The sequence below is a fragment of the Phaenicophaeus curvirostris genome, chromosome 4, assembly GCF_032191515.1.
Source record: "Phaenicophaeus curvirostris isolate KB17595 chromosome 4, BPBGC_Pcur_1.0, whole genome shotgun sequence".
Lineage (NCBI taxonomy): Eukaryota > Metazoa > Chordata > Aves > Cuculiformes > Cuculidae > Phaenicophaeus > Phaenicophaeus curvirostris.
The window spans coordinates 22,673,018-22,691,304 of record NC_091395.1 but is presented as its reverse complement, the minus strand read 5'-3'; the positions used below and the strand labels follow the sequence as shown (position 1 = coordinate 22,691,304).

The 18,287-nt window shown below is 46.1% G+C and overlaps 1 protein-coding gene across 2 annotated transcripts in view; it reads right to left on the bottom strand.

Annotated features, from left to right (window-relative positions):
* Positions 1-17,567, bottom strand: part of ELOVL6 (ELOVL fatty acid elongase 6) — a 74,812-nt gene extending 57,245 nt beyond the window's left edge. For both annotated transcript variants that reach the window (XM_069855503.1, XM_069855504.1), the window contains exon 1: positions 17,278-17,567. In XM_069855503.1, the coding sequence (XP_069711604.1) occupies positions 17,278-17,366 (89 nt within the window). In that variant the 5' untranslated portion in view covers positions 17,367-17,567. The remainder of the gene's footprint in view (positions 1-17,277) is intronic.
* Between the last annotated feature and the right edge of the window lie 720 nt (positions 17,568-18,287).

Below are 18,287 nucleotides of genomic sequence, written 5' to 3'. Positions count from 1 at the left end.
GACACTGAAATGCCTGAAGGATTTTCAGAGCTTGGGTCAAGAAGCCAACAGTCATTTCTACTATAAAGAAACAGCTAAATGGACAAGACACCAGAGAAGCTGGTATTTTCAAAAGTTACAACCAAAAATGCCACAATTTTCAAGCCTAGGATTTCTGTTTGCAAATGCTGAAATATCACTGATCTCACTGAAGCTGGAATACTGAAACCTGCAATAAGAAATGCTACAAATACTGTTTAGCCTGAAAAAAATAAAAGTAAGTTGTGTCTGAAAAAAACCTAGGCAGCCTTTTCCAGGCCAAAGTTCCTTAAAACAAAACTATCATGCCCAGGTGCTCAGATGGGTGCCTCTCGCTGCCATCACTGTGCAGACCCAGCATTCAGAGGCTGCAGTGTCAATGTAGGAAAGGTTTCAAAGACACCATTGATGCTAGGCTTTGCTTGGTGACATCGGGCAGTGCCATCTGTCTGCTCCCAGTTAGAGCAGAAACTGATGAGCAGGAAAAGGCACGGAGGGAAAAAAAGCATGTTTCATTCACAGCAGTGCTGCTGCAAGGTGATGCTGTGTGGTAAGATCTCCTGGTATTTGGGAAGACATGGAGGAAATGAGCAAGTACACAAGCACTGCACATCAAGAACAGACAACCTTTGAAGTAGCAAGAGACACAATACTTAATGGCTCTGGAAGAAAGATCAAACTCAGAAAACAAGCAGGGCTGTGAGGCCACAGGGCTGCTGCAGCTCACCTGGAGAGAAGGAGCTGGATGAAGCCCTTCCAGGAGCACCCTAGGACCAGGGCAGGTGGTATGCAGGGTCTTTGATCACTCACATACCTCCTGGAAAAGCAGGACAAGGGGACTCTGGCAGTTCTGCTGTGATTCTCAGCAATGCCTTGTAGGGCTGCCACCCTGAAAGTGCCTTCAGACACAGGCTGCCAGTGTTGATATCTTCTACAGGCGAAAGCACAAGGCTGAATTTAAATCAATCAATCAAAATAGTGTTGGGGGGCAGGACAGGAAAACCAAATGCAGCTGGTGTTGTTAAGTCCCAGGCAGTGATGAAGGGGAGGGCCCTGCCCAGAGAGCAGCATTTCACAGTCCTCCCTCCCTCCCTCCCTTCCTCTCTCCCACACAGGGGGCATTCAGGCCCCTGTATTTTGTTGCTATTATTCACTTGCTGGTGAATTATATTAATGTTTGTATCCAAATGTAGATACCTCCCACCACCACAGAAGCTAAACAGAAACACATTGATTATAGAGTGTCTGGGGCACAGCCCTAGTAACGGAGATAAAAATCAACACACCCAGGGAATGAGAAAGAAAAAGGCAGTACATGAGTGAGTCAGCAAATGTAAGCAATATATTAGTCAGGCGAGCATTTTTTGAATGCAGTGAGGTTGTTCACGCTGCAGACAAAGTCACATCCCTGCAAAACTGGACAACACACCATCTGGCTGCAAGGACCCCCTCCCTTTTGCAAGAGGCATTTTCATACTGCTTTGGGGAAGGTTTTAATGGAGATTTCTTCCATTACCATCCCCTTAAGTCTGGGAAAGGAAAAAAATTGTGCCATGTTTAGAAAGACAGAAATGTGAGTGTGGAAATCTGGTAAAGCAGAGGACACGGGCCATGTTGCTGTCAGATGTCATGATAAAGGCTGCAGTTTTCCAGGATTAGACCAGTCACTTTGCAGGCCACTAAATGCTTCACCAAACCCATTTACAATTTAGCCTGTGGTCTGGCTCATCCTCCTGCCAGTCTGCATTTCTCTGCAAAACAAGTGACTAAGTGCCCCAAGTACCACTGCAATGTGCCCTCATTGGCAGAGGGACCTCTGCAAATGGCCATCAGACAGCAGGTCCGCACCTCTCCTCTCTTGGGTCACACAAATCACAAACAACTACACCAAGGTCAAGGGACACAGCTGCAGAAAGCAGTGAAGAGGAAGAAAAATGAAGGCATGAGGGCAAGAAGTTTTACAAAAGTAACTGGATTTCAAGTCACCAGCAAACTTGTTTGCCTTTTTTTTTTTTATCTAAATACTTGTTTTCTGCCACTTTGAGAATGCAGACTCTAATTAACTCATACCCTCACACACTGGCACCCTGAACAGGATATTTGCTTTTGTAAATAGCATTTATAAAGCAAGAGCTATTTAATACCTACTTAACATACATCCATAACCTTAAAATGTCTCCTATGAGTCAACACATTCTGACTACAACTAATATTTCTTTCCCATTTCTGTTCTGTAAGGATTTCTCCAGCATACGGCCACTACCCTAGACCATGGCAGAAAGCAATCTAAGGCCCTGCCCACACTGACTGGTTCAACACTGGAAATAGGTAGTTTTATTCCATAAGAGGACCACTTGCACAGGGAGGATTGCACATAAGCCAGTCTCGAGGAAACATGCCCTTTTCAGTTTAATCTTCATGCCTTCTAGTCATCTCCCATATATTACCATTTACTCCATAGTCATATCCTGCACTTACATCCTCTTCATCAGTATTCCTGCAGGGAGCTTGCAGGATGGCAGCTTATTCTGCTTTCAGAGCACTCATATCTCTGTCTGAATCAAAGCTACAGCTAACACTAGAGCCACCTCATGTACTCCTGCACAAAAATTTACATCCTTTTCCCATTCAAGTCACAGGCATGCCTGCCACTGACGGACAAATCCCAGATGACAATTTTAATAGTGAAGGTCCTTGAAAGTCTGTACTTCACCAGATGTGTGCCTTACCCACTCTCTGAATGAAGCAAGTTTAGCAGGATAGTCTAGGCATCAGATCGCAGGGTCTTATCAAAGCAGACTGTGAGATCCAGTTAGAGAGGGATGTTTGTTTAATTCATAACTTAAGAGTGTTTGTTCCTGCTCACGCAGATATTAGGAAATCACTCACACCGCATAGGTACAACATTATGGGTACGTGAGCCATGAGCATCTCGGCATACTTGCTCCCACGGGTACTAAATACCAAAGGACAAATCATCTCCACACCATGCTGTCTGCAGGACTGCTTTGAGGAAGGTAACGCAGACAGCCTCCGAAAAGGGCAGCTGGAGCAGACTGACAATTCCCTGCCTCCATGGGTCCCTTCTGCTCTGCCATGGGAGATCACAGCCATGGAAGTCATGACAAGCACCTCTGGCACAGACAGCCACTTCACCTGACTGCAGCAGTGGTTGCATCTCTGTGGAATGGGACAAACATTCAGCCCTGAGAAGCTACTCCAGTGCCACAAAACCCAAGGGAACCCACCTTGGCATCACCCCCGGTGCAACTTGGGTGACGGGGAGCCTCACAGACTGGCTGACATTCAAAGGGCTGAATTTTATCCAGCACTCACGGAAAACACATGACAGTACCAGTTTTATATCTGAGGTGCTCTGGCTTACTGTACATGTGATGGAAGGCTCTCAAAACTGCTGGGAATCAGTCTTACTTTCTTTTAATGTTGTACAGGACTTGGGAGCTAAGAAGAGACCTCAGCTGATAGTGGAACTGGTCATCCTAATCTGACGAGACTTCCAATTGCAATCATTTTGGGCAGCTCTCAGAGCATCCCCTGTAGGTGTGCAGAATCACCACTTTCAAGGTATCCCTCCTGTTGTTACAAATATTACATTATAGAGCTTTGTGTCATTATAGTTTCTAACTCACCACGAGTATGACTGTGGGATTTGCCCTTAACAAAAAGATAATAAAATACTCCAACTCTCCATAGTAATACAATGAACACAAGTGTCCCTCTTTCAAGATATACAGCTATTTTAACAACACAAGAGCTACTTGAAATTCTACTGAGTCAAGACTCATTCTTGAAAATTTAAACAAGGCAAATGGGTTAAAGATCTCTGCAGCCAAAGTCGCGTCTCCCGTAAACAGATATAACATGATCTGGTTTAATGGAAAGGATCCTACCCTCTGCCAGCAAGAAATATGGTTCATAACTAAGGTCATCAGGACGCAGCCTATTAAGATAAAATGCTGGAACATAATCATAAAAGAAAAGTGTAGGCAAGATACTTGTGGTCTGTCAAAAGCCTCCTCAATTGCGTATGCCATTTTTATTGATGCAATTCAAAATTGCTTAACGTATTCAAAAGAGTTCATTGAGATAAACCAAACCGATCACCCTCAGTATCTTACGTACTTTGCATGCCTACCCCAAAGCCATTGGCATTTCATTAGGGAAGATGCTCTGTGACACCACAACATCTGCAGTCATGGGGACAGATAAGGCAAGAAGAGCATTTGGAAAGCCTGAGGTCAAAACCTGCATTCCCAGCTTTAACACAAATGCACAGGAGATGCCAACAGATCTTTTTCTGTTATCCTAGTCCATTTTTCTTTCTGATCAAGGGCGTGGCACTGCAGACAGCAGAGGGAGGAGCTCTGTTCATTCACCACACAGTAAAAAACTATGGTAGCTCTTACAATTACCATTTCTCACTAATCTCTGGATTGCCCGTATTATCTGCTTGGTGTGTATATTTCCCCAAATGTATACACAATCTCTTTTCATATTCTTCTAGCATAATTTCCAATTATTCCATTCACAGTCATGACCATTTCAAAATATATAATCATTTTAAATACCAGATGCTACATTACATTAGCCAACACATTCAGGTTCAGGAACTAAATCTCTTACATTTAAGCCAACAGAAGTTTTACTGTAGACACTATTTAGGATTTTTCCAGCTAATGACTGGGAAGTGGCTTTTAAAAGAGAAGCCTCTTTTATAGGGGGATATCACAGAATCATAGAATCATAGAATAACCAGGTTGGAAGAGACCCACCGGATCATCGAGTCCAACCATTCCTATCAAAATTCAATTACATTTGAACAAGTTTTTGAAATGGGTTTGGTCTTCCATAAACCATCTAATGAACAGAACAACAGAAATTATTGTCAGACATCATAACATCCTTTAATATTACTGGATGCAACATATATTATTATCTTCCATGCAATTTGACCTGAACTTTAAATAGATGAGGACCGAGGCAAGCTGCAAGTAAACACTCCTTTTATTATTGCTCTATTCCAGAAATCAAGGACCAGGCACCTCCATCAGAAGGCAGCAGCGGGGCTACCTCAACACAACACTTTTTCTGTTTATCTGGAGATAGCTCAGGGCCAGGCCTGTGCTGCCCAGCTCCATCAGCCCAGCACCAAAACACATGCCAGCTGTTCCCCACTGTGCAGGCTGTTTTACACAAGCATACAGGGCTTCCCCAGCCACCCAAACTCTTCCTAAATGGGAAAAAGATATACAGAAAACAAAAAAGGGAGGGGAAAAGGGTGATAAAAAGTCAAAGAGATAACTGGAAAAAGAAGAAAACACATAGTGGAGGTAGTAAGGAAGGAGGACAGTTGGAAATAACTATTATCCAGCTAGCTCCCTGGAGTCTCTCTGTATTCGGTGCAGAGAAGGGAGTGGTTTTAGGATGCAACTTCTCTCTCTCAGCTCCCTATTTCACTATGAGATGACTCAGACACCTTACAGAGCAGTCATCTATGTGTGGTCAGACAAGTCACATCACCAATGCCTGCAGGGCACTCAAAGGACTGCGTGAGTAAACAATAATATTAACTGTCTGTAATTAACAAATACCAGGAGACTGGACATGCAGACCTACCAAGCAGGTTCAAAAGTCATACATGGAGAAATCTGGGAAAGGCATGCACTGTAACTACCATCTTTATACAGGAGTACGATTACACAAGCGCCACCTCTAATGAACATCTAGGACCAGGTTTTCAAAATGCTTCTTTCAGTAAAACATTTTTTTCATTTCCTAACAAGCATGAGCATCTGGGTACAGCCTTGTGACAGTCTGGCTCTAAGTGGTGCAATAGGAACACCTCATGTTGATCTTATCTTTCAAATTACATTTTGATATTTGTCCACTGATGTAATAGTGGAGGTCTTGGAAAATGCAAGAAAGCTTATGGGAAATTGTTAAAAATGAAAAAAATGCATTTCAGAAATTAGAAGTCCATGAACAAGAATGCATTAACTGAGGATTCCTTTTAGTGCTGTAACACAATTTTCACCCAGTGTTTGGCTGTCTGGAGCCATCCTCCCTCTGCTGGGACAGACGCAAAACTCCTCACGGGGTCACAGAGACAGTGGCAACGTAGCTGCACAGATCTAGCTCTCATAGTTCAAGCAATAATTTATCTAAATCTTTTACAAATTAAGAATGAGTTTTGTCTTTCTCGGGTGCTATTAGTCTTGAACTAAACCCACAAGCTGTTAGGGGCAAGGCAGTTTTCACAGCATTCATGCACAGTGCCTTGCATCAGACACCCCAAAATGCCACAGTAGGTGGGCCTGCTGGGCATTTCCAGCATGAACTGCCAATCCAAATAAGGTTTAAAAATAATGGATTTAACTTCATAGTATTTACCAGGTTCTCAAACAACAAGCAATGATTTAACAAAATAAACTGATTGTCTGTGTACACAGAGGCAATCCAAAAGGGAATGTCACTCCCAGACAGTTCTGGCATGACTGGTACGAAAAATGGTATTTTCTTCATCAGACATGTGATCAAAAAAAATATTTAACCACACAACAGTGATCAGGTCAGATCAAAGGCTGAACTAGATCATTATCTTATTTCAGACAGCAGCCAATGTCGATATCTTAGAAAAAAAATGTAACGCAGAAATGCCCTCACAAAATAATCCAAAAACATTATGCATCTAGAAATACTTCTGCCTGCTAAACAACCTGTTTCATTGGGGGTCTGCAAACCATGCTGTGTATTCTTATCAGCAGTTCCACTTAGCACATCCTCACAGCTTCAGCCTTTACCTTGGCAACTCAGTGAAATCACCAGAGGTTTTGCTGTGTTTCAGTCAGTTGCCCATAAGCATGGAAATGCCCAGGCACAAGGGCCACATCCCTGTCCATAGCCAGGAGAGGAGACCAGCGAGCCCCGCTCATGATGAGACCTTGAGGTCTAACACATGGGCCAGGGCAGCCATCAGCTGCAGAGCTACTATATCAATGGAGTAAGTGTCTCCGTGAAAGTGAAGGTAGCTAATGAAGACAACGAGGATCTAGACATCATCGCTGAGTACAAAATAGCTTGGAGTTTTCTGCTTGGCTGTCAAGACACAGAAAATGAAGAAACAAGAAGCAAGGAACTGAAATGTAAGATGTCCACAGAATTTCCTGCTAATAACCAATGCCTCTCTCGGTTGTGACCTGCAAAGATGTGGAAAAGGAGTTGACAGTCAGCCCCTCTGCGGAGAACTAAAAAGAAAACCCAGGACTTTCAGCTGCCTTTAGTTTTTGTATGTTGGAAATCACAGAATTCCCATTGATATTTACAGAGGAAACACATTCAGCAGATGCGTAACAGGAGACCTAAAGGTAAAAAGGAAACTACACAATCAAAAAAGAAAAGACTTTGTAAGGATTTGTTAATAAATCCACTATCCGAATGAAACAGTACAACTACTTTGGCATTCTGATTTGTTTACACTTGGGGGATTTAACTATCATCTTAAGTACCCCTTAATGTTTCTAAATAATAATAACAAAATAATAATAATAAAAAAAAGAAATGGAACACCAGACAATTTTATTAGCCAGAATATCAGACTTCTCATTAATACTATTCTGGTGTTTTTACTGAGATGAACTTGGCCCCTTGTTTCTTCCTCATAAAATGTTAATTGGCACTCCCTGGGATTGCTCTTTTCAGGTTTATTTGCACTACTGATGACTCAAGACATACATTTGGCCTTAATAATGCTTTTGACTGACCTTAGGTTTTCCATCCAGGGGTAAATGAGACCGTCAGATACCAAAATGAACACATTAAATTTGAGGAGCTCATAATCATAGACGACGTCCAATTCATTTTTCACTCAGTTTGCAGGTTTCAAATGCTAAAACTAATTACCAACAATTTTTTTTAAATTCTGTTTAAAAGTTAGCATCAGAAGATGTTGAATAGTCTGAATTTTCATTGGAGTATTTGAAGGATAGTTCCTTTCATAAATTTGCAGTTAATAAATGTCTGGACTTTTGCAGTTTAATCCCATGACACCAACAATAAACTGCCTTGCCTCTGATATTACAGCAGCTCCTCCTACTCCTCAGTTACCACAGTCAGGGAGACAAACTTTGCCCACGCCCCCAGCAAGAATAAAGTATTCTTCAGTGCTAGCACAAGTGGAAAGCTGCATAGTAATACCGTAAGACTAGTATGCTTTCTGTACTGTTTTAATGTATTTACTTATTATGGGTCTTAGCACCTCAGGATCACACCTTTGTGACATGGTAAAAAGAACAACTTTGCATATCCCCAGAAAGGAATTGTTCCCCATTTTACAGTTGAGGAACTGAGTCACAAAGAGCAATTTTCAGAGATGACACAGGTCCCCAGTTTCCATTGAAACTGTGGGACTTGAGCACTTTCTGAAGAACAGCACCTGACTGACTGATGCCTGACTTGTACAAGGTGGCTATGGCTGCATTCAGTTTCCAGTCAGCCTCCCCGTGTCCTCAGAGACGTGTTGATCATCATTCTCCTGCTTGCTGTGCAATGTATAAACCACTACATGTACTTGGCAAAGCCCCAAATTCCCTGGCATGAGGTAAACTTGCATTGCCCTCTCTTCTTCACTCCAGTTCTTCCCAGAAGGTCAAGGACTGCTCAGCAAATGCAAGATCTGCCCATCATTTCATGGCAAATCTGCTCTGCAGGACCTGGATCCCCTCTCTTGCCAAAATGAGGTCATGCTGGTTTTTAAATTCTTCCACGTTGCTCCTGGTTCATAAGAGTCATGGCAATCAAAGGGAAAGATGTCCTCACGAAAGTCAACAAGACGTCCACCTGAAGGTTTGCTATGGAGCACATAGTTTCACATACAGTGAAAGGCAACATCAGGCATTGTTGCTACTCTGGATCTGAAAGCAACAATAACCACATCAGCAAATCCTGCATATAAAGCAACACAATTTTCTCCTTGAATTAGCCTGGGTGCAGCAAGAGACCTGCTGTTTCCCATTATGCTGCTGGCTTGCATAATGCTAACCTGGGTGTCCCTGCAGAGCAACACACTGGCTGCACCAGCCTTCCCCAGAAAACCCAGCCCCAGGGAATGTGACACTGTGACACAAACAGGAACAGCATGGCTTGTGGGAGCAGCAGTTCTGGGACACTGCTCAGGGACAGGGCACCACTGTGCTAGGCACTGCGTAGACACAGAGTACACGTAAAACCCTCCCACTCCAACCTGAGACAAGGCTCAAGTAGGCTGACAAGACAGTTGACAAAACAAAGTTGACTACAGCTGCCAAACAAAAAAAGTATTGGATAGCAGCACACAGGTAACCTGGTTACACAAACAGCTCACATGTTGATATAGTCTGAATTGGTGAAAAGTTCACTTTACATTTAATCCATGCTAATTTACTTATAAAAATAATTATATGTTTGAAACTCTGCTCACTTCCATTAAAAGAAAAAGCATCTAAACTGTTTCTTGATTAGCCTTCCAAAGACTGTTTTATATCATCTTACCTTGTGCAGTCCCAGTGGATCTAGGACAACTCTCCAGAGTCATCTCTCTGCAAGAAAGCTCCCTGCAGGAAGCCCAAAACCCTAACCCTAAGCATAACCCTAACCCTCTGTGCACAGAGCTGTCATTTGGAGAACTGGCCACGTAAAGTTGTCCCACAGAGAGTTGTCTGCCACAGAGAGTTGTCCTTTTCCAGTCCCAGTGGATCCTGTACTACAAAATCATTCTCAAAGCTGTGGAAAGCTCCATAAACAATAACAAAAGTTTATCCTCTGAAAAGAAACCTCAGCTCTGTACCCTCCAACATCTCCAACTCTGTACTGACAACATGTTTGCAGAGATGAGTCTCTGTGTTCCTCATCAGTCTGTCCCTCCTCCCTGGACAACCAACACACCAGAGGTACCTGCCTGCCAGTGCTAACCCAGTCAGGAAGACAGAAATACTACAGACTTTCCCTTACAATTTTTCCCCCCTTTATATCTCTATATTTATTGCTAAAGGTAAGCAGATGGCTGTGGAGAATAGACCAACAGCAAATGCAGCACATAAATCTGAGAGTTAAATACTCAGCCAGACCTTTCTCTGCTAAGACCAACAGGAATGTGAATACATTTGACTTTTTAAGGAGCAGTAGATGTACTGGACATGAATGCTCACTGTGTTTTCAGCAGGAGGGTCAGGGAAAAGGCCAGTTATGTTAGGCATTGCAGAAAATGGAGTAATCGAGACCTCTAATCATGCGAGTTAGGCTCAGTGTTCTCCTGCTTACCCTGAGCACTATTAAAAGGCAACATCTACCAGCACAGAATTCATTAGAAGACTAGAGTTCAACAAATTATTGTAGCCTGTCTACAGTGCTTCTCTTACCAGATTACAGATGACCAGACTGTGCCAGTATGAGGGAGGAGAATAATATAGAAGCTGTCTCCATGTAAATTTTATTAACTACTTTCAAAGAAAACATTTTTTAAAGATTACTAGGTTGCAAGAGACACACACACAGGTAGTATCCACATCAGAAAAAATAACAGGAGGAACAAATGTACTAACCTAAATAATGGTGACGTGCATCAAGGTATGATTAAAAATTGGCAATCAGGAAATGAATGCCACTGTGGTGCTTAGGAAGAGCCCAGAAGCAAGAGCAGCCTGACAGCAAAACAGCCAACAGCAACTCACATGCCATTGTACAAACCCCTGTTTTCTCGATGTGGGCCAATGACCTTGGCTAAAGATGTGCTTTGCACTCAGGATGCCTTCACCCAGGATGCAGAAGAGTCTGTGGGAGTTGATTTCAGGTTGGACTTTTGCCAGGACTGATCAAGCAGAGACAATACCACGTAACAGAAAGGATATCCACCTCATGCTGCCCCAACAGCGCCCTAGCACCACGGCATCACATCCTTGTGAAGCTATGGCTGTGCAGACTGGAATGCCAGACCAACGTCCAGGGTGCCTCCTCCCACTGACTCTGCATGGATTTAACCACCAAAGGACAAAGGTCTGTCTGCCTGTCTCTGCATGGGTGCCTGTATCTACGAACTGGCAGAAATAGCCACAGAGGTGAAAATGCCATCTTCCAGGGGAAAAAACTCCACGTGATTGAACAGGGCTAGGAAGTTTAGTGGAGGAAAGAGATAGCTGGGCACTCTGCACCCCAATCCCAAGGGAAATCAGTTTCTTCCCATCACTCCAGTGTGCACCCACAAAAAGCTTTCTAACTCCAGGGATTTATGCCACCACTGGGTATGCAGCCAGTCTGCACAAATACCCCTGTGCTTTCAAAATGTATGCCTAGTTGAGGATATGAGCTACTTTTTCAAAAGTGCCAAAATAATTCAGCATCCTGCAACTTATCCCAAACCAAAATGCTTCTGAAAATCCATACTAATTCTTTACAATGATGGCAAGCTCCTAAATTACTTGCTCCATTCTTACAAGTTTGTTATTCCCGCAAGCACAAGGTGTTTCAAGAAGTAGCATAGATACCTTCACTCTCAGAGGATTAAAAATTAATGAAGCAACATGATGACAGATGTGTTTGTGGTCTTGGGATAGGTTGAGCAAAAGGCAAATGTGGTAAAAGCAAAAGGTTTCAGTGGTTGGCTGAATCTAGAAGACATAGATGTATTTATCATCACAATAACATTTTTTGTGCCACCATCTTTTTCTTTCTCTTTTTTTACCCCAAGCACACATACAGACAGAAAGTACCTGGACTCTGAAAGCGCATGTTCTGTTATTCCCCATAGACTCCATACCTGTATTTGAAAGGAGACAAAAATTTCATGATACTCCAATGCATTGGCCTTTTGCACAGAAAGGCTTGCAGGCTGGAGGAAAAGCGAAGAAGAGGGGATCCTCTAATCTCTGCAGCACCAAAGCTGTGATGCACTGGTGGTTCTCACAGCTTTATGGCCAGTTTGCACAAGAGTGCTGCAAAAAGCCCCTCTGGGAGATGAAATGTGGAAGGAGGCTAAGTTCTCAGGCTGACTGAATTTTGCTTAAGTTAAACAGTCTCTCTGTGGTAAAAAGCAACTCATACATCTTCCCTTTCAGTCCTTGCCATGGCATAGAGAGGGCAGGGTGACTGCAGTGTCCCATTCACAGCCTTCATTGGCATTTAGTAAGAGCTCAGGGAGAAAAAGAAAAAAACAGAGAGAAGTAATTTACATCAGTTTTTGGCTGCCATGCACGTTTGCCTGGAAAGAAACACTCACAGCCTCTCACTCTTGATTTCTGCATGAGGTAAGAGTAGCTTAAGTGGATGAGAGAAGCTTGTTCTGCATTTAGGAAACAAACCTGTCTGAGATGACGGTGCTTGTGTGAATTATTAAAAGAAAAGCGCATTTTCAAATCCAACTTAGTTGACACTTTGCACTTCCACATATAGCTCCAGTTCTGACCAGAAAGAGAATCACACCGAAGGATAAATTTCTCCCAGCATTGGCTGCACTTTCTGCCTCTCACCACATAAAAGATTCAGGTAACAAAAGGTTAAAAATAACTTTGTGCACTAGAACTTTTTTTCAAATTATTTAAAAAACTATACTCATCTGAGGTTTACAAAGTTAATATCAGAGTCCAGTTAGAGTTGGCTGTGCCGTTTAAAGCAAAAAAATGCCCAGCCGCCCTTATGCAGTGCCTTTCCCCTTACTGAAAGCTCATTAACGAGAACTGCCACTTTCTGCAGCACAGCCCCACAGCATCTTTGGAGAATAACAAGCCCCGCTTTCATCCTGCTTGTCCTCTGCTCTGACTTGGCTCTCGCTACTACCTGCAAGCAGACTGCCAGCTACCAAGGGTTAAACCCTGGCTTTTCAGGGAGAAAAACCTGAGAGGAAAAAGCCAGGAGAGGGAAAAGAGAGGGGATGGAGGGGAGCCCGCCTGAGGGCAGCAGGGTAGCAGCTAGGGGCAGCAATCGGAGATCTGCTGCATCCAGCAAAGCAGCAAAGGAAAAGTTTCTGCGATTTTAGGCAAGCCCTCCCGTGACGTCATCTCGCCCAGATAATCTTGGCGCAGTCAGCACAGGCCTCCTGCCTCCCCATTGGTGAGCCCCTCGTCAGCAGACATCTGAAGATAATTATTATTGGCCAGACAATTATAACAGGAACAACTGTCACTTCGTGCTGATGCCCGAACCTGGTGCTCTGCAGCACGATGGAGAAGGACCCCAGCGGTCATTGCTCCGTTCACACATTTCTGTTACTTTTGCTTTCCTAAGCACCAGCCCGTTTTTGCTACTTCACTGGCTTCACTGGGAATCAGGATCTAAGCACTGCAACCCTTTTTCCTGTATGCCTGACTGAAGTGCACATTTTCTGCAAAAATTGTAACGTATTCATTTACAAGAAATAAAGGACTAGAGATGCATTAGTTCTCATGCAGCAGTTTAAGGAAAAAAAAAATCCTCTGCAGGTTATTTACTTCATCCCTCTGTGAGGAAGTTTGGGAGGAGGTGTTGGGAGAATCTGATTTGAGAAATAATTTTAAGCAATTATTTTAATAAACATTTGACTTAATCCTGATCTTGCTGAAGTCAAGCCTCCCACAGACTAAGAACAGTAAGATAATCATCTAAAGCTACCTACCTGATGGCAATGCACATAAATGTACATCAACAACAACTTTCCCACAACATAAAGCATAAGGAGTTTCATGTGAGTAAATGGACCTGTCTTTAACCTCCTCAAAACCTGTCATTGCTTGTTTAGGGAAGACAACTAATTGGCAGTTCTCAGACACCAGCAGGTTGCAGGTCTGCCTTTGCAGCCCGCAACCTTGCTCTGCCTTTCGTGCCTCCCTAAAGGAGAACCAAGCAGGCTGAGGGCTATACACATGAAGTCAAACATTCAGGGAGGCACAAAACCTGTCAGCTGGTAAGTTACAGTGAGCAGGTTATTCATTTTTCCTCTGTATCAAAACAGTGGGCTCTTTACAGCACTACTAATCTAGGCCCAGGCTCTAAAGAGGTCCCAGCACGATGCACATTGCAGGATGGGCACCTCCCTAATGTGAGGCAGGAACATTCTGAATGAAGCAAAGAGGACCTCCTTTACTGCCATTGGACCAATTCACCATCGTGCCAGCCTCAGAGGGATGACTTCAGGGTAGATGACAGTGAGGAAATAAACCCTAGGGTTGGGGTGTGCTGAAGAAAAGCCTAGGCGCCCAGGGAGTGATGGAGTTTGGAATACGCTCGGAGGACAGAGGCAAAGGAGGGGCAAGCCTTGGTTGAACACAACTAGCCACATCATTCCTTGCATCATGATGCATCCAGACCAACCATACCTGTACCTAGGGGCATGCTGCTACCTCTAGGCTTTGTGTTCAAGCTTTTCCAGCTTTAGGCTTCTGTGGTTATAATTACAAGGGATTGTTAGTGCTTTAACTAGCCCAGAATCCAGAAGATATGTAAAGTGGTTCATGTCCTGCCTCAAACTCAGCTACATCTTCATATGCAATCTAGTCAGACTCCAAAGACACTCCTTGAAATCCAAAAGATGGGCAATTCTTTACAGCCACTTCATTCCCCAAACACCATACAGCATTTTTTATTTTATCTTTGTAAGGTATCATGAAATATTTCTGAGATGAAATAAAATAACAGAAGCCTCATGTGTAGAATTTGTTTACCTCTCTGTTAGGCACGGCAGTTGTATTGCATAGAAATCCTGCCAGTCATGCTTGGAGCAAGACTACTTCATCCATGTTCCTGCCCAAAGAAGAAGCAATTGTGTTTATCCCTACAAACTACTACTTAAGAACCTTATCTTAGGATGCTCTTATATTAATGACGTATACATTAAGGCTATACCTGCAAAGTTGAGAAGCCATGTACTGCCCCTGATGTCTGCATAAGCAAACCTATTGGGTCATTCTGATACAAAGTAGAAAAGCCTTCTTGTACCCCTTAGCTGCTGTATTTTACCAGTTAGGCATCCTTGCAAAATTCAAGTACTGGAACATGACCTGTTTCATTAAGTGAAATAAATAAAAATGCACAATGAAACTCAGAACAATCTTTAGCAGCATATTCAGGAAAAGCCTGCCACAACAGTGACCTTAGCGGGCACAGCTCCGTTTCATTTCCAGAAATGTTCCCGGGCCACAAGCACACTGCTCTCCTCCTTTCCTTTCATATGAATCAGTTCCCTTTGAGAAGGTGAAACAAGACCGAAACGTATATGCGCAAACACCAGCACCTCTTTAGCTGTACAGCAGTTCTACAGTGTAGAACTGACAGCCTCCTCCTTTGAAAGTGAGAAGCGGGAGCCTGGCATTACAGGAGTCCCAGCTGGGAACCTCTGCAGGTCATGAGACTGCCAGGGAGATTTTAATAACACTACTTAGCATTTATACAGTACCTGACATCTTCGAGGCACTTGGCAAAGACTACCTAAGTCAAAGTACCTCATGAGGGCATTTCAGAATTATTACCCTTCACTCCCCCAGTCTTTCCCTGCTGGGGAGACTGAGGCCTAGGAGAAATTATGTAATATTCCCAAGGTCATGTCATGAAGCACAGGAAAGTCAAGAAGACCATGCAGGAGTCCTGGATCTTAGTCATGTTCTTAAATCTAAACTGCATCTTTCTTTGATTATTTGGCTATTACTTACACTCAGATGCCACTCCTACATCCTCTTTTACCAGTTTGTCCCATTCTGATGCCAATTTTCTTCTGGAACATGGACAAAATGGGAAGCATCCAATACACCCAGCCCAAGAATAGCTACGTGGTCTCCTTTCTCCTGTAACATGAGTGACACTAGACACCCCTTTAAGAACTAGTGAGCTCACCTGCAGTCGAACAGGGGGAGACCTATACACTCTTAAATGGTCACTTTGCACTGTCTTTAAAAGTCTCCGGATGGGTCACTGGAGGATTCTAGCGAGTCTTTGGCTGAGATCCACCTACAATCTGGGATCATTCTGCTTTGCAGATGCAAGCACCAAAGCCTGGACTCAGAGACAGTCCTATCCTGCCATTGTCATGTGAAGGTGGCATAGGGGAAGTCCTCACTTAAGAGATATAGGGAAGAGGGAGCCCAAGAGGGCATGCAGCATTGTGAGGAAGAGCACATGGGCAATGGGAAAGTTGGGGCCAAGCTGGGAAGAAAGACTATGAGAGTGGCAGAAGGGGCAAGACCGAGCACTGCGCAGGGGTGGCTGGAACTGCCATTGTCACGTGAAGGTGGCATAGGGAAGGTCCTCACTTTGGAGATACAGTGAGCCCAAGACAGCAGGCAGCATCGCTGAGGAAAGGTGCACAGGCAATGGGAAAGTCACACCAAGCCGGGGAGAAAGACTATGACAGCGGCAGAAGGGGCAAGACTGGGCACTGGGCAGGGGTGCCTGGGGATGGTGCAACAAAGAAGCAGAGGTGAACGTGGGCAAGGTGTGAATACAAGGTCCATACAGATGGATGAGTGCAGGACAAGGACTGTGAGGAAAGTGTGGGCCGGCATGATGGACAGGGGGATCCCGGCTCCGAGGGCATCCTAGAGTATCCCGTGAGAGGGAGCAGGGGCATCTGCGTCACTCCCTACACTCTGGCCTCCACGGCGCCGGCCGGAGCCCGGGGAGCGGTGTGCCTCACTCCCGGAGCCAGGGCTGCCCCGAGGGCCGGGGATGCTCCCAGAACCAGGGATGCCCCGGGGACTAGAGATGCTCTTGGAACCAGGGATGCCCCCAGGGACCAGAGATGCTCTCGGAACTACGGATGCCCCTGGGGACCAGGGACGCCTCCGGGGCAGTGCGAGGCAGCGGGCAGGCGTTCTGCACGGCGCTCCCGTTCGGCGGTCCAGGCCGTGTCCGCGCGGCTCCGTCTCGCCGCGCCCCGGGAAGCCCCGAGGGGTCACCGCGCAGCCCCCTCGGCTCCCCTCGGCCGCTCGCACACGCCCCGAAAGTTAATAACCGCAACGGCGGCAAACGAAGTTTCCTCAGGAGCGGAGGGAGGGGAGCGGGGAGGAGAAGGGGGAGCGCGGGCACACGCTCGAGTCGCTGGGGGCGCGGGGCGGCCGGGGCAGAGCCGAGCACGTGTGCGGCTCGCGGAGGGCAGCGGCGGCGGCGATCGGGATGCCCCGGCCTTGCGTAACGCGGCGGGGCGCGCAGGTAGCGCAGGCGGCAGCGCCCGTGCGCCCGCAGAGCCGAGCCGAGCCGAGCCGCACCCGGATGGGCTCAGTGCCCGCCCGGTCGGGCGGCGGCACTCACCAGTTCTCCTGCATCCACTGGATGGCCGCATGCTCGTTGAACTGCTTCTCGAATTCGTATTCCTGCAAAGTCAACACTGACATGTTCATTGGCCCCGGTGGCCGCGGAGCCGCTTCCCCGCGCCGAGATGCCGCCTGCCGCCGCCTCGGGAGCCGGGCCCTGCGCGCTCGGAGCGCCGCCGCCTGTGGCCTCAGCGGTACCCCGGGGTGAGCATCGCTCCGCGCCGTTCCGCGCCTCCCGGGCCCGCCGGTCTCCTCCTCTTCTGCGGCCGCCGCGCGGCGCCCGGGGGCGGCGCGGTCCTAGCGCCCGCCCGCCCGCCCGGCGTGGCCGCCCCGCGCCGCCCGCCGCCCCGCGCACACGCCCCGCGCCGCCCCCGGGAGCGGGGGAGCGGCTGCCCTCGGGCCGTCGAAAAAGCACTGAGAAAATAGGAACCCGCCCCCATGTTGTGTGTTCCCCACCCCCCCGCCCCGTGCGCGATGCCCTTCGCGCCCCCCCGCGCCTCCCAGGGCGGAAAGAGCAGGAGCTGAGGGTCCCCGACATGAGAAGGTCGTGGAGCTGTTGGGTCCAGAGGAGGCTACAGAGGTGATCAGAGGGCTGGAGCATCTCTGCTGAGAGGACAGGCTGAGAGAGTTGGGGTGGTTCAGCCTGGGGAAGAGGAGGCTCTGGAGAGACCTCATAGCAGCCTTGCAGTACCTGAAGGGGCTACAGGAAAGCTGGGGAGGGGCTTTCTACAAGGGCACGTAGTGATAGGAGGGGGAATGGCTATAAATTGGAAGGGGGAAGATTTAAACTAGGCATTAGGAAGAAATTCTCCACAATGAGGTTGGTGAGGCACTGGCACAGGTTGCCCAGGGAAGCTGTGGCTGCCCCCTCCCTGGAGGTGTTCAAGGCCAGGTTGGATGCCTTGGGCAGCCTGATCTAGTGGGAGGTGTCCCTGCCCTTGGCAAGGGTTTGTAACTGGATGATCTTTAAGGTCCTTTCCAATCCAAACCATTCTATGATTCTATGAT